Source organism: Centruroides vittatus, unplaced genomic scaffold (assembly GCF_030686945.1).
Source record: "Centruroides vittatus isolate TY-2023 unplaced genomic scaffold, ASM3068694v2 contig_950, whole genome shotgun sequence".
NCBI lineage: Eukaryota > Metazoa > Arthropoda > Arachnida > Scorpiones > Buthidae > Centruroides > Centruroides vittatus.
Genome location: NW_027122629.1, coordinates 741969 through 753707, shown reverse-complemented (window position 1 = coordinate 753707; position 11739 = coordinate 741969). Strand labels below are relative to the sequence as shown.

Sequence of the window (11739 nt, the reverse complement as noted above, 5' to 3'; positions counted from 1 at the left end):
TTTTTTTTCTATATCCAGATTTTATAAGTTATTTTCGAAGGATTAAAATAAAAAGAATTCAGTAGATATTTTAGTAATAAGTGTCACAAGAAATAGACACAGAACTTTAATTTGAACTTATATTATGTAGAAATGCATAAATTTAGGTGCAGAGCACCTAAATTGCTTCCTTTCCACCGGTTTTCTTCATAAATCTGACCCGAATTTGTATAAATAGCTTCATTATACCACAAAAAATTACCAGTTTTATACAATTTTTTTCGATTTCAAAGGGCCTTTTTAATCATGCCCATTGTGGGTTTGGTCAGGCCCATAAGGGAATTGCTAGGTAGAAGGGATGGTACGAATCATTCTGGAAAATAAATATCTTAGGTTAGGTTAGACTGCAATTCGTTTTTCTCAATATAATATTGTCGATAAAAATGGCCCGATGAGAACATAGAAAAAGAATGACCGTTGTGTGAAGCAAAGTATTCAATATGCAATAATATAAGTGAATCTCGCATATAAACAAGGTTATAACAATGACAGTGACAAAATGTATAAAGCTTAGAACAACATGGCGACTTTGACCTACCTTTAGACCAAACTGCATGATTTAATTAATAGCCCGAAGATAAAAATCAGGGTTGAAACTGTTACTATAATGCTTCCGTATATTCTTTATTTACCATTAATATATTTGTCAAAACAATAATTAGTTTTTGAACTTTCAATAAAGTTATTAACGAGTCCATTCGTGTTACGGAATAATTCGACTTCTAGGCCTATATGAACAAGGTTGTAAAGAAAAGTATTTTGCCCTTACCACTGGTCGTGTTTTCTCGTATTAAGTTATATGCGTTAAAACGAGTTTTTGCAGTAACAGGTTTTCTAATTTGACCGCCGTATTTTATTTCTTTCTTAAGCTTTTCGTTATTACATACGGGATTGCCAACGAACCGGCAATTTCTGCCTGTTTACCGATAATGTATTAGGCAACGTGCAAAGAAAACATTACCTCCTTCGGTACTATTTCAGTAGTGGAATGAACTTGACACTTTATATATTTAGATCGTTTTCAGTATTAAATAACGGACAGTAATTCAATCGTTTCATCGAATAACGGAGAAAATTTGCTTCTAACTTGCGTAACTAGTTGACATATCGCCTGGAGAATAAGTAAAATTTTAGTAAACCTAATTAAAAACGATATCTTTAAACTGGGCCAGATAATATAGTATTACGTAGGGCCTATTTCGTCATAATTTTATAATGTTTGAGTAGATTAAAATCTTGTTTATTTCGGAATTGTCAACTAGATGTGTGTCTTTAATTAAATGTATATATAATACTATTTAATTATCCTGCAATTTAATAATTTAGTAGCCTAGATTTATACTTTACGTAGGAATTATTTAGATTTATAACTGTGTATCACGAACGATCACTATAATTTATACATTGTAATTATTATTATTATACATCAGTGTTTTATTTATATTTAAAAAAAGTTAAAAGGTGCATAAATTTTTACTGATAATTACATTTATTTTATAAATTTTAATCTCACCAATTCGTCGTTTTATTCATAGAAACATTAGGGTGTGTGGAGGTAGCTGTCATAAAAATGTCACCTGTCTCTATTTAAACACACAGTTAAAGTGAACGTTGCTCCCTCCTATCGACGTGGACTTTCGACACACCATCTTACACTGTGATAGGACGGTGTTAAACGTGATAATTTAAAAACCATGCTGTATTTAGACAGGAATCACGATCCATCCTGGTGGTCTTTGAAACTAGACGACAAAGAATTGAATTTTTCGAAATGGAATTTCAGCAATGGACAGAAAATATGGGAGAGAGTACCAGATTGGGAGATGGCAGTGAAAATTTTAGTGTGGTTACCAATCGCAATTGTCGGATTAATAGGAAATTCTGCTATTATAATAGTCATGATCCGAATCAAAGCCATCAGAACGTGTACCAATTACTTTTTCCTCAATATGGCCATTGCCGATTTAATTACCATTTTGATATCATCGTGGACGATTTTAGTCATCGATTTCTATCAGAATTACGCTCTTGGACAGTTTTTCTGCCGAGCCGAAGGAGCCATACAAAGTGAGATTATTTTTTTTTTAAGTTTAACTTGTAATATTTGTAATTTTCTAAAAGATTTTATGACTTCCATATCTATTACTTATAATGACCAGCGATAAGATAATTTCTGTAGTAAATCACTCGCCACTGATATTATTGTATAGCCACTAATTTGTTTTTACTTCTTAAATCGCCATTTCTTTTAAAAAAATAATAAAAAAATATTCCGCTTTTTGTTCTCAAAATAGAAATGAAGTCATTCTAATGCATTGTTTAATCTACTATCGTTAACCTAATTATCCATTTCTTCAAGCGTGAATTAATTAATATCAATGGTCTTGTATTGCAGTCACATGTCTTCTATCAAGTGTGTTCTCCTTGGTTGCCATATCGTGTGACAGATTGCTAGCTGTGACCTTCCCTCTAATTCCTAGATTAAATAAGAAGAAAGCGCTCATTTTAATTATTCTAATTTGGTTAATTTCTTTGATAATCTCATCGCCTACAATCTTCAACAGATCATGGCACGCCAGACAATGGGCTGATTATCTAGAGGTAACCATTAGCCTCGTTAATAAAACATTAAAGAACGAGAGCTTTAAATAAATAAAATAATAATCATTTTCTTACAGATTTACTGTGCAGAAGATCGTCGTATGAAATATTACTGGTTTACTATTCTAGTGCTTCTGTGTTATTTACCTCTTACAGTAATGACTGCGGCATATTCGGTGATTATCGTTCTGTTAGAAAAGTACGAACATCGCTTATCATTAGAACAACAACCGCTGAAGAAAAAGTATAGAAGAAAGGTATTTTTTTTTTATTTTAAATTTTTAATAAAATATTTAATAAATTATATTAATGTATTATTAATTATTAGGTCCTTAAAATGCTCTTTGTATATCTGATAAATTTCATGTGGTGTTGGGTGCTCTTCCAAGTAGTCGTACTTTATAGATATTTTAAAACGGGAAATAACGAGGTAAAGTTTTTAAATATAATTTAGAATGTTTAAAAAATAATTTAAATTTATTATTATTTTTTTCTTCCCCGATATTTTAGCTTCCAGAATGGTATAAACATGTCTACTTCTGCGCTCATCTTCTTAGTTACGGTCATAGCGCTATCAACCCAATAGTATATCAAGCAAGCAACGAAAACTTCCGAAAAGCGGCACGTTTGACATTTCCGTGCCTTTTTCGAACAAATCGCATTGTTCCTAATGTTAATCAAATGCAAGTGGCAGCAAATTGTAACGGAGCTCAAAATGATAAAGTAAAATAGAGCAGTTACATAATTATGTACATTACTTTATTTATAAGATTATCTCGCTTTTGTAGATACGTAAACCTGTAAATAAATTTGTGCAACTATATAAAGAAGAAAATAAAGTTTACATAAATCTTTTTATTTTGCAATAAAAATTGTATAATCAATCGCAGATTAATAAAATCCGCTTATTTAAACTGTACACGCAGTGAAAATGTGAGATAATAATAATAATAATAAAGTTCCAATTCACTATTAATAAATGGAATTTTACCTCGTATCTAACATAAAGGGTTAGATGCGATTATAAATAATTTTATCGGTTAAATTTTAACAGATTTTAACCAATTTCTAATCTCATCCGAATGTAATTTTACCCATCTGATGTTATTTTCGACATTTTCTAAAGTCTGCTGCCGACTGCTTTTACCAGCGCCCGCATCGGGGTATTTTCGGAAGAAGTCTTTCATCTGAAAGATTTATATAAAAAGTATTTTAGTTTACTAATTACACGCCTAACGTTTTTTTTTCTATTCGAGAAAAACTTGCACCTCTCTTAAATGAAACTCGTCTTGGAAGGGTTTGCATATCGTAATTGATCTTCCTAAATATCTATTGTGAAGAGTGTACCTATGGAGGGGGGAAATATAAATTAAAATCCAAAATAATTAAGTTATACAAAAATTTATCTCGTACCTTTCCACTAGATAAGGCCATTTGCTACGTATAAAGTCCCATACGAGAGGTCTTCCGACGTCGTTCCAGCTTATATACTTCAAAACGTGGAAAAAGTCTTGTCTTCTGACTTTTGATTCGTTCATTGCATAATTCAAAAATCTATAACGAAAATAAATTAATAATAAAGTAATGTTTAGTCCATTTTTTAATTAGTCTAAAGTAATGTTTAGTCTATTTATTAATTACTTTACTGGAAACATTCCCCGGATATTAAATAATTATAAATTATTCTTATTTCCATTATACCTTTGTAATAAATGTGGATATCGAACTTGAGATAAGCCGAGAAGAAGTAAAGTACGTTCTTGAGAGGAGCTCTCATTTTGATATCTTTGCCACATTTCGTTCCAGTATTCATCATTTCCTATCTGTGACATGCCGTAAAAGTAAACCAATTCTTTGACATTCTTAGGAATTTCTCTGTAAAATATTTAATTTATGCGTGGTTTTTAATGTTAATTACGAATAAAGCATTGAAAAATGATCCCAAAATTGACTTACTCTCTTCTCTCCAACCAATTCTTAAGTCTTTGATTTACGTTTTCTAAACAGTCGGGATAACCAATTTCGCACGCAAATTTTAAAACCACTTCGCGTATACGACTGAAATTAATGAATATTTTCTTTTATTCAAAATAATTTTAAATATTTTAATGCTTTATAAAACAGAAAAAGAAATACTTTTCTAAATGATTATCTCCTTGATTCCATCCCACTTGTTTATAAATCGGGATTATGAACCTCTGGAGAAATTTCTGCAACGGAAAATACACGAGTAAGATCCTGATTTATGTGTTTAAAATCGCAATATATGTTCGTACGTACGCGCTTAAAATTGCCAGATACATTGCATGCCCTGAAATTGAAACGTCCCAGTATCTTTCCGAGAGAACCCATTTTGTTACAGATTTTATCCCCAAGTACCTGGCAATCTTAGCTTCAGTGCAACAACTGGAGCTTTACCTGCTACTGATCACAGGTATAACGGGTCAAAACGAGCCAAAATATCAATTTTTGGCTCGTTTTGACGCTTCGTGTTGCATTGATGTAAGGACATTTCAACATGAAACATTACAATGAAGAATTTTTCTATTTATTTTAAATGTCTTGGATTCAAATCGCGTGTTTATATCGAGGTTCGACATCATAGCATTTAAAGAAAACCTCACCCTTACATTAGAGAATAGAAAGCAACAATTAAAAACTTTTACTTACTTTAAATGGGTAATAAGAATCGGTAGGTTTAAGTAAATTTAATACATTTTTTAAGGCTCTGGTTGCCGTTTTCCACGGCGTTAACTGTGTTTCGTTTACTAAGTACTCAGAAATGCCAAAAGCCACTTCATACTCCAAATACCCAGACCAAGCTAGTTGAAATGAATCAAATAACAAATTTGATCTGTCAGAAGGCGAAAATGCCTGTAAAACACGTTATAGAATGAAGTTAATTAGCTTTAAAATTAAGTTAAAACTTATTTTTATCCATAAATACCTCAAAATCATCTCGAAGCGCTTCGAGAAGTTTATCCCATAACGGACGTTCGTAATTGACAATGAAGTACCCAAATTGCTGATTATTAAATTTTATCCACGAAAACGACGAGTTCAAACGAATACGTTCTAAAGTATTTAAAGATTTGTATATAATAATTACGCCAGAATATAAATATTAGATATATAAAACAGAAATTACTTTCTGATTTGTCGTGAAGCCATACTAAACCCGTTTCGTTAGATGAAGTCGTGTAACTTAAAGGTATACTCCAAACGGTGCTGGAATAAAATATGTCAATGAAAGTAATTACAATTTACTTAAATAATTACCTTTATAACTTACCTTTCTTCGCGAGGATTTCTCGAAAATACTTTCTGGCTCGCAATCAAGGAATTTGAATCGGTATCCATCTTAATTGTCACCACAGGAAATCCCTTTTGTCTTGTCCACGTATCCATAATTTGTGCGATACTTTTATCCGTCTTAAATTCATAAATTTAATTTTAAATTTAAAAATCCAATTTAATTAACAATATTTCTTTAAAACTTTATTCACCGATAAACTATTCAAAGCTGATAATTCCTCCCACAAATCTTCAGTTTTGGCATTTCCATATTTATATTTTTTCAAAAAATTCTATTATAAAAGTAAATCATTTAATAATATTATTATATAAATAATTAATTTTTCGGTTAATGTTACCTATGGTTCCAAAATGGCGGCTCGTCTCTGATTCTAGCAAACAGAAGAAAGGAAACAGTGGGGACGCACGAATAGGTTAGGTTAGGTTAGGTTAGAATCAGAGACGAGCCGCCATTTTGGAACCATAGGTAACATTAACCAATTTTTCAATTAAAGAAAATCTTACCGATATTCCTCTACGAAAATTTTCTGGTTCTAAAAAGAATTCTAACATTCTAAGTACGGCAGCACCCTATAATTAATTCGGTTATTACATACCGTAAACAGGTCAATTATTATAATAACTGAAACAATGTATAACCTATTATTCGAGTAATAGAATTTGATTGAAGTTGCTTACTTTGCTATACGAAATGATATCGAAGATTTCATTTATCTCGTCGGGATGGCCAACGGGTTGGATGATAGGATGAGAACTATTGCTAACATCCACTTCCATAACAGGTTGTACATCGTCGATTAGAAATTGATCCAACTAATTAGAAAAATTTACTTCGATTACTATTGTTTATGACACCAGCGCGTTATAGCTTCACGAAGCCGAGGCAAATTTAGGGGACTTCAGATATTTTTCTTTAAGGGAACTTTTCCAGAAAAATTTCCCTATAAAAGATTGTTTTGGGGTCCCCACTTGGTAAGTCTTCAGGTAATTAGCCCTAGGATAACGCGCCACCGGTTTATGAAGCATTTAAACTCGATAAAACTCACCATATTCCAACTCGGTTCGACCCAATCGACACCTTTATACTCGATAAACGATGCAAAACCTTCATTGAGCCATAGATCATCCCACCATTTCATGGTTACTAAATTTCCAAACCACTTAAATGAGAAAGAAATGAAATTTTATAGATCTGAATATATATACATATATATATTCGCGAGTAAAATAAGGTATAAAACCTTACCATATGAGCTAATTCGTGAGATATAACTACTGCAACTCTCTCTTTTTGCTTGGGAGTTGTTGTAATTTTATCGAATAACAAATTAACTTCACGAAAAGTTATAATTCCCCAATGTTCCATGGCTCCGGATACAAAGTCGGGTATTGCAACGAGATCTGTAAAGCATGTTTTTTTTTTTTTTAAATAGAATTTAATTGGTAATTACGCCTTAAAAATGGGGATTTCTAACCTTGTTTAGGTAGTGGATAATCTATGCCAAAATATTCTTCAAATTTGGTTAGTATGGTCTCGGATATGCGAAGGGCATATTGAGTCTTCTCTATTTGATGAGGAGTGGAATAAACGCGTATCTAGAAAGAATTATGGCTGATTTTTTTTGCTCTAATTAAGTGTATTTTATAAAATATGGCTCACCTCTCTATTTTTAGTAAAATTAACGGAAGTGTATTGGAAATTACTGACGATGAAACACACCAGATACGTCACCATGGGCACGGATTCCTTAAAAGTCGTCACGATTTTAGTGCCATTTTTCGTTTCTTTCTGCATCATCGTATGAAAATTTCATTCATTTTAATACTTACAAATCTTATGGACTAAATATTACTAGTTTAATCTCTTAAAAATGAAAAAAAAATGGAGAAGGAATATAAACAATAGGTCTTACGAAATATTTATCCACACGTGTAACGAAAATGAATATTAATTAAGCGATTAAAAAATAATTATTTTTGCAATATACATTCGGGGATAAAGGAAAAAATAGCTCACCTCAATGGGCATGTTAGAGAGCGGGATGAGATTTTCGGGATGAACTAAAGAAATGGTGAAATTTGATTTAAAATTCGGTTCATCAAAACAAGGAAAAGCCCTTCGAGCGTACGTCGGTTGGAATTTTGATGTGGCTAAGTATCTGCGAAGGTTAATTTCGAAATTACATAGGTTTAACAGTAGTAAAAACAGCAGAAAATTAAATTGTTAGCCGTCATTAAAATATCGTGGTGAGGTTGCATTTTTTGAATATTAACGAATAAATAAAAGGAAGAAAGAAAATGCCGTTTTGTAACATTTGCTGAATGCTAAAAAAGAAATAGAAAATGGGTTATTTGGTAAGTTTTAAGTGGAGTAATAGAAAGCGACGGGGGTAGTAAGGTGGAGTATTTTTTTGACACAATACGGTAGCTTTAAAGAGAAATATCATCTATTCGAAGTAGAACAGCGAAAAAACTTGTTTGAACATCAATAGTTAATAATTTATGTAACAGTCAGCGAGTGAAGTAATGCATTTTGATTTACGAAATTACATAACAGTTTCCAGAAATGTTAAAGATTCCTTTATACGCCCATTTCTCCTTATGGAATTCATAATAAAAAAATATTTATGAGATAAATGATAAATAACGTTGCGTAATTTATTTATAAAATTATAATTAGTAAGAGAAATTTACAAAATTTACTTACTGTGTTTTTCCGGTGAGTGGATCCTTGTATTGGCTTCTATAGAAACCAATAATGGAACCAACCAGGGATCCATTGAAATCGAACACAAGTTCGTAAAGACCGGGCTCGATCCGTTCGGTTTCCATAACATAAAATTCATTTTTTTCGTATTTAAAACTATTTTTGATCTTGATATCATTTCCTCGTTTCTTCACCCGCGAACGAGTGATGTTTAACGTTTTATAACAATGAACGATGAAATTATTTCTCGATTTTTTCACATCGACTTTGATGGTCACTCGACCAGAAAATGTTCCTTCTTCTATCTCCGGATCGAGAAGCAAATCGTACTCTAAAGGAATCACATCCGGAGGAAGGCGATAATAATCCCAAAGATGCTGTTTAGATGGAGTATCTGTAACGGTGGATAGAGATTCTGTAGTAGTTGATGCACCAGTGCTGGTTATTTCACTCTTACCGTCGATATCTATGCTGCTGCTATATCGAGGACCGGGATTTTCGCGATAATTATTGACACAATCCCCGGAGTTGGTACGAACCGTATGCACTATGAGACCGACACACGCTATAGTTAGTATAACTATTATCACACTCAGGAAGGCTGTACTTCGCCTAACAAACATGTTGAATGACTGACTGTACGAAGTGCTTATTTTATAGGTAACTCCTGAGGCTCTGTACGCTTTAATACGACGAATGACAACGGCTGTGTTAAGGAAAACGAAAGTAGTGTTCCTCGGACTCTAAAGGAAAGGTGTTATTGTACTTTGCACCTCAACCTTATCGTTTTTCGCGTATAAATCTCTCTAAGAAATATAACCTAATTATTTTAACACGGAATACCTTAGATTAATTATATGACATTTTTTACTTCTTATGTTTTTAGATATGCTTACGTTCCTCAATTATAAATTATTACATCTTTATTGCTCATTAAATGTTAGAAAGAACTAATAACTTAACAGCACTCAAAATGGATATAAAATATTTATAGCTTACAATAAAAGTTGTATTCGATTTTATAAGTTAGCTAATTGAAATATGCAGGCTTTTAATAATTCTCGTTCTTGATTGTTAGTTTTTTAAGGAATTTTTTGCCCGATTAACAAACTTGTCAATCGGGATGTAAATTCTTTAGTGTAAAATTAAGAAAGGAAAAGAAAAAAACTGTAATAATAAGTATCGATTTCTTCGCTCTGTTTAACAGCGAAAAAAAAAATGAATTCTGATGGTTCTGGAATGCTTGTAATTTTTCTAATTTTCCTCTAAATATAACTTATTCTTTTAAGATTCTTTAGTTATATTTTAACGAGTATGCATGCCATTTAAATTAAGCATTGACAAACACTATCCCAACTACATTAATAAAGTTGTAGATAAATTTATGCCATAAATTAAATCCTTATTTTACATAAAAATATTTGTCAAGGATTTGTGTAGACATCAACCCACATAAATTATGCAACACGATAATTAAAGAACAAAAAGCTCTTTATCACGACCCTTCCTAACGAAAATTTACGTTTAGAAATGTTGACAATTGTAGGCATTGACACAATTTTATTACATTGATCTTCATCTTTTTTTTTTTTTATTAATACTATAGTCTATCGTCTCTTAACACAATCCCCGCTCTGTCCTAATTAAATAAATAACAATATAATTCGATAATTTAACGTGATTATGTCCGGTTTAAAAGATGATATCACGCGATTCATCTTCATCATTCTTGTTTGATAAAGTCTGATCTGTAAGTTAATATTAGAGCAATCGTGTGACACTGTTCAGTCAATAAACGGGAACAAAGAGATTTGTCCTATTTATACTTTTATTCTCTTATATCTTAAATATTTTAATATTTTCAACGTCGAGTGTATCTTAGAAACTTCAATTTCTTTTTTAAAATAAAATAAAATAAGCGAAATATATTCCAGAAATTTGGTAAAATTCTTTAAGAAAATATAAAAATTCTATCCCATAATTTTGGGATTTAAGATAATAGGAACTCGAATGCTGATCGATCAGCACGTGGCAAGAAACAATAAGAACTTGTGTTGCATGCAATAAATTATCAATTCGACTTTCAAGCATCGTTCCAGCACTATTAACAAATTATAGTTTACTATTCATACATATCTTGTTAATTTCTTGTAAGGTTAAAATATAGCGTAGGACCCTATTATTACCCACCAAGTTTGGGGTATTATTTTCATCAACTTCTTAGTAACAAGTTGCATAACTTATCCGGCGAAAAAAACACACTATAACACTAGTTCAAAGTTTAAAAAATTGTGTGGGGGGTGTCATCTATTATGAGATGTTATTAGAAAAAAATAGCTTATCTCCTATCCCCTCGACTTTTAACCACGAAAAAGTAACAGTATTAGCCCCTTAGGTACAAATTAGCATACCAAATTTCTTTTGTTAATCTTTACCCCATCCTCAGATATTAAAAAAAATAGACACCAACACACGTACACTCACTATGTATACAGTACAGTACATATTCCCGGAGTTATTCCCTCTTTTATATAACAGCCAGTGCCCTGATACACGAACGTGTCGTAGTGTATTTCCAATATCGTAAAGTTACCAGAACTACAATTCATATTCACAAAACGGAAGAAATTGGTATAAGTTTGAAAGATATTTTAAATCAGATATAATATATTAATGTAATTATAATACTATATTATTATATACTGCACTGTATTATATGATATCGTAATACGATATAGTACTTAGTATAATACAGTATAGATACAAGGATAAACTTTGTACAGGAAGTTATCACGTTTGTTTGAAGAGGAAAATAAAAGATGCTCAATTAAGTTTTTTTCTTGTATGGAATGAACTATTAGCGAAACAAAAGAAGAATTGGAATTTTAGTGATGTCATTTCCGGCGACGGAAACGGAAATCGAACCATTGCTCTCTTATATTTGTTTCATTTTGTAAATTGTGTATTAAAATGTTCATATTATTGTAGACCCAAATAAATCTAAGCTCTACCTCCATCGCTCTTTTAATACAGGTAATTTACACAGAGCAACACAATACAGTAGATAAAAAAAGAAC

General features: G+C 31.6%; 2 protein-coding genes across 2 annotated transcripts; one reads left to right on the top strand and one right to left on the bottom strand.

Moving 5' to 3' along the window:
- Positions 1 to 1624: 1624 nt before the first annotated feature.
- Positions 1625 to 3372, top strand: LOC136985086 (substance-K receptor-like). The gene is made up of 5 exons (XM_067282289.1): positions 1625 to 2106; positions 2435 to 2640; positions 2718 to 2897; positions 2969 to 3070; positions 3151 to 3372. The coding sequence occupies exons 1-5, from the start codon at positions 1734 to 1736 to the stop codon at positions 3370 to 3372; spliced, it is 1083 nt and encodes a 360-aa protein (XP_067138390.1). The 5' UTR covers positions 1625 to 1733.
- A 103-nt stretch (positions 3373 to 3475) lies between these two features.
- Positions 3476 to 9305, bottom strand: LOC136985119 (glutamyl aminopeptidase-like). Its single transcript, XM_067282323.1, has 19 exons — positions 8663 to 9305; positions 7973 to 8114; positions 7616 to 7744; positions 7431 to 7551; positions 7202 to 7356; positions 7002 to 7115; positions 6634 to 6768; positions 6460 to 6525; positions 6147 to 6227; positions 5933 to 6072; positions 5789 to 5868; positions 5588 to 5715; positions 5311 to 5514; positions 4777 to 4850; positions 4597 to 4698; positions 4342 to 4515; positions 4054 to 4194; positions 3909 to 3987; positions 3476 to 3827 (listed from the first exon to the last, which is right to left on the bottom strand). Exons 1-19 carry the CDS (start codon positions 9283 to 9285, stop codon positions 3681 to 3683), a joined length of 2835 nt encoding a protein of 944 aa, XP_067138424.1. The 5' UTR covers positions 9286 to 9305; the 3' UTR covers positions 3476 to 3680.
- Between the last annotated feature and the right edge of the window lie 2434 nt (positions 9306 to 11739).

Bases quoted from the DNA above. Each gene is read 5' to 3' on its own strand.
- LOC136985086 (XM_067282289.1), top strand. From the start codon at position 1,734: ATGCTGTATTTAGACAGGAATCACGATCCATCCTGGTGGTCTTTGAAA. The intron at 2,107-2,434 runs GTGAGATTATTT...CTTGTATTGCAG, and splicing joins AGCCGAAGGAGCCATACAAA to TCACATGTCTTCTATCAAGT. The intron at 3,071-3,150 runs GTAAAGTTTTTA...CCGATATTTTAG, and splicing joins TTAAAACGGGAAATAACGAG to CTTCCAGAATGGTATAAACA.
- LOC136985119 (XM_067282323.1), bottom strand. From the start codon at position 9,285: ATGTTTGTTAGGCGAAGTACAGCCTTCCTGAGTGTGATAATAGTTATA. The intron at 6,073-6,146 runs GTGAATAAAGTT...TATGAATTTAAG, and splicing joins CAGCTTTGAATAGTTTATCG to ACGGATAAAAGTATCGCACA. The intron at 4,195-4,341 runs GTATAATGGAAA...TTTTCGTTATAG, and splicing joins TATCCACATTTATTACAAAG to ATTTTTGAATTATGCAATGA.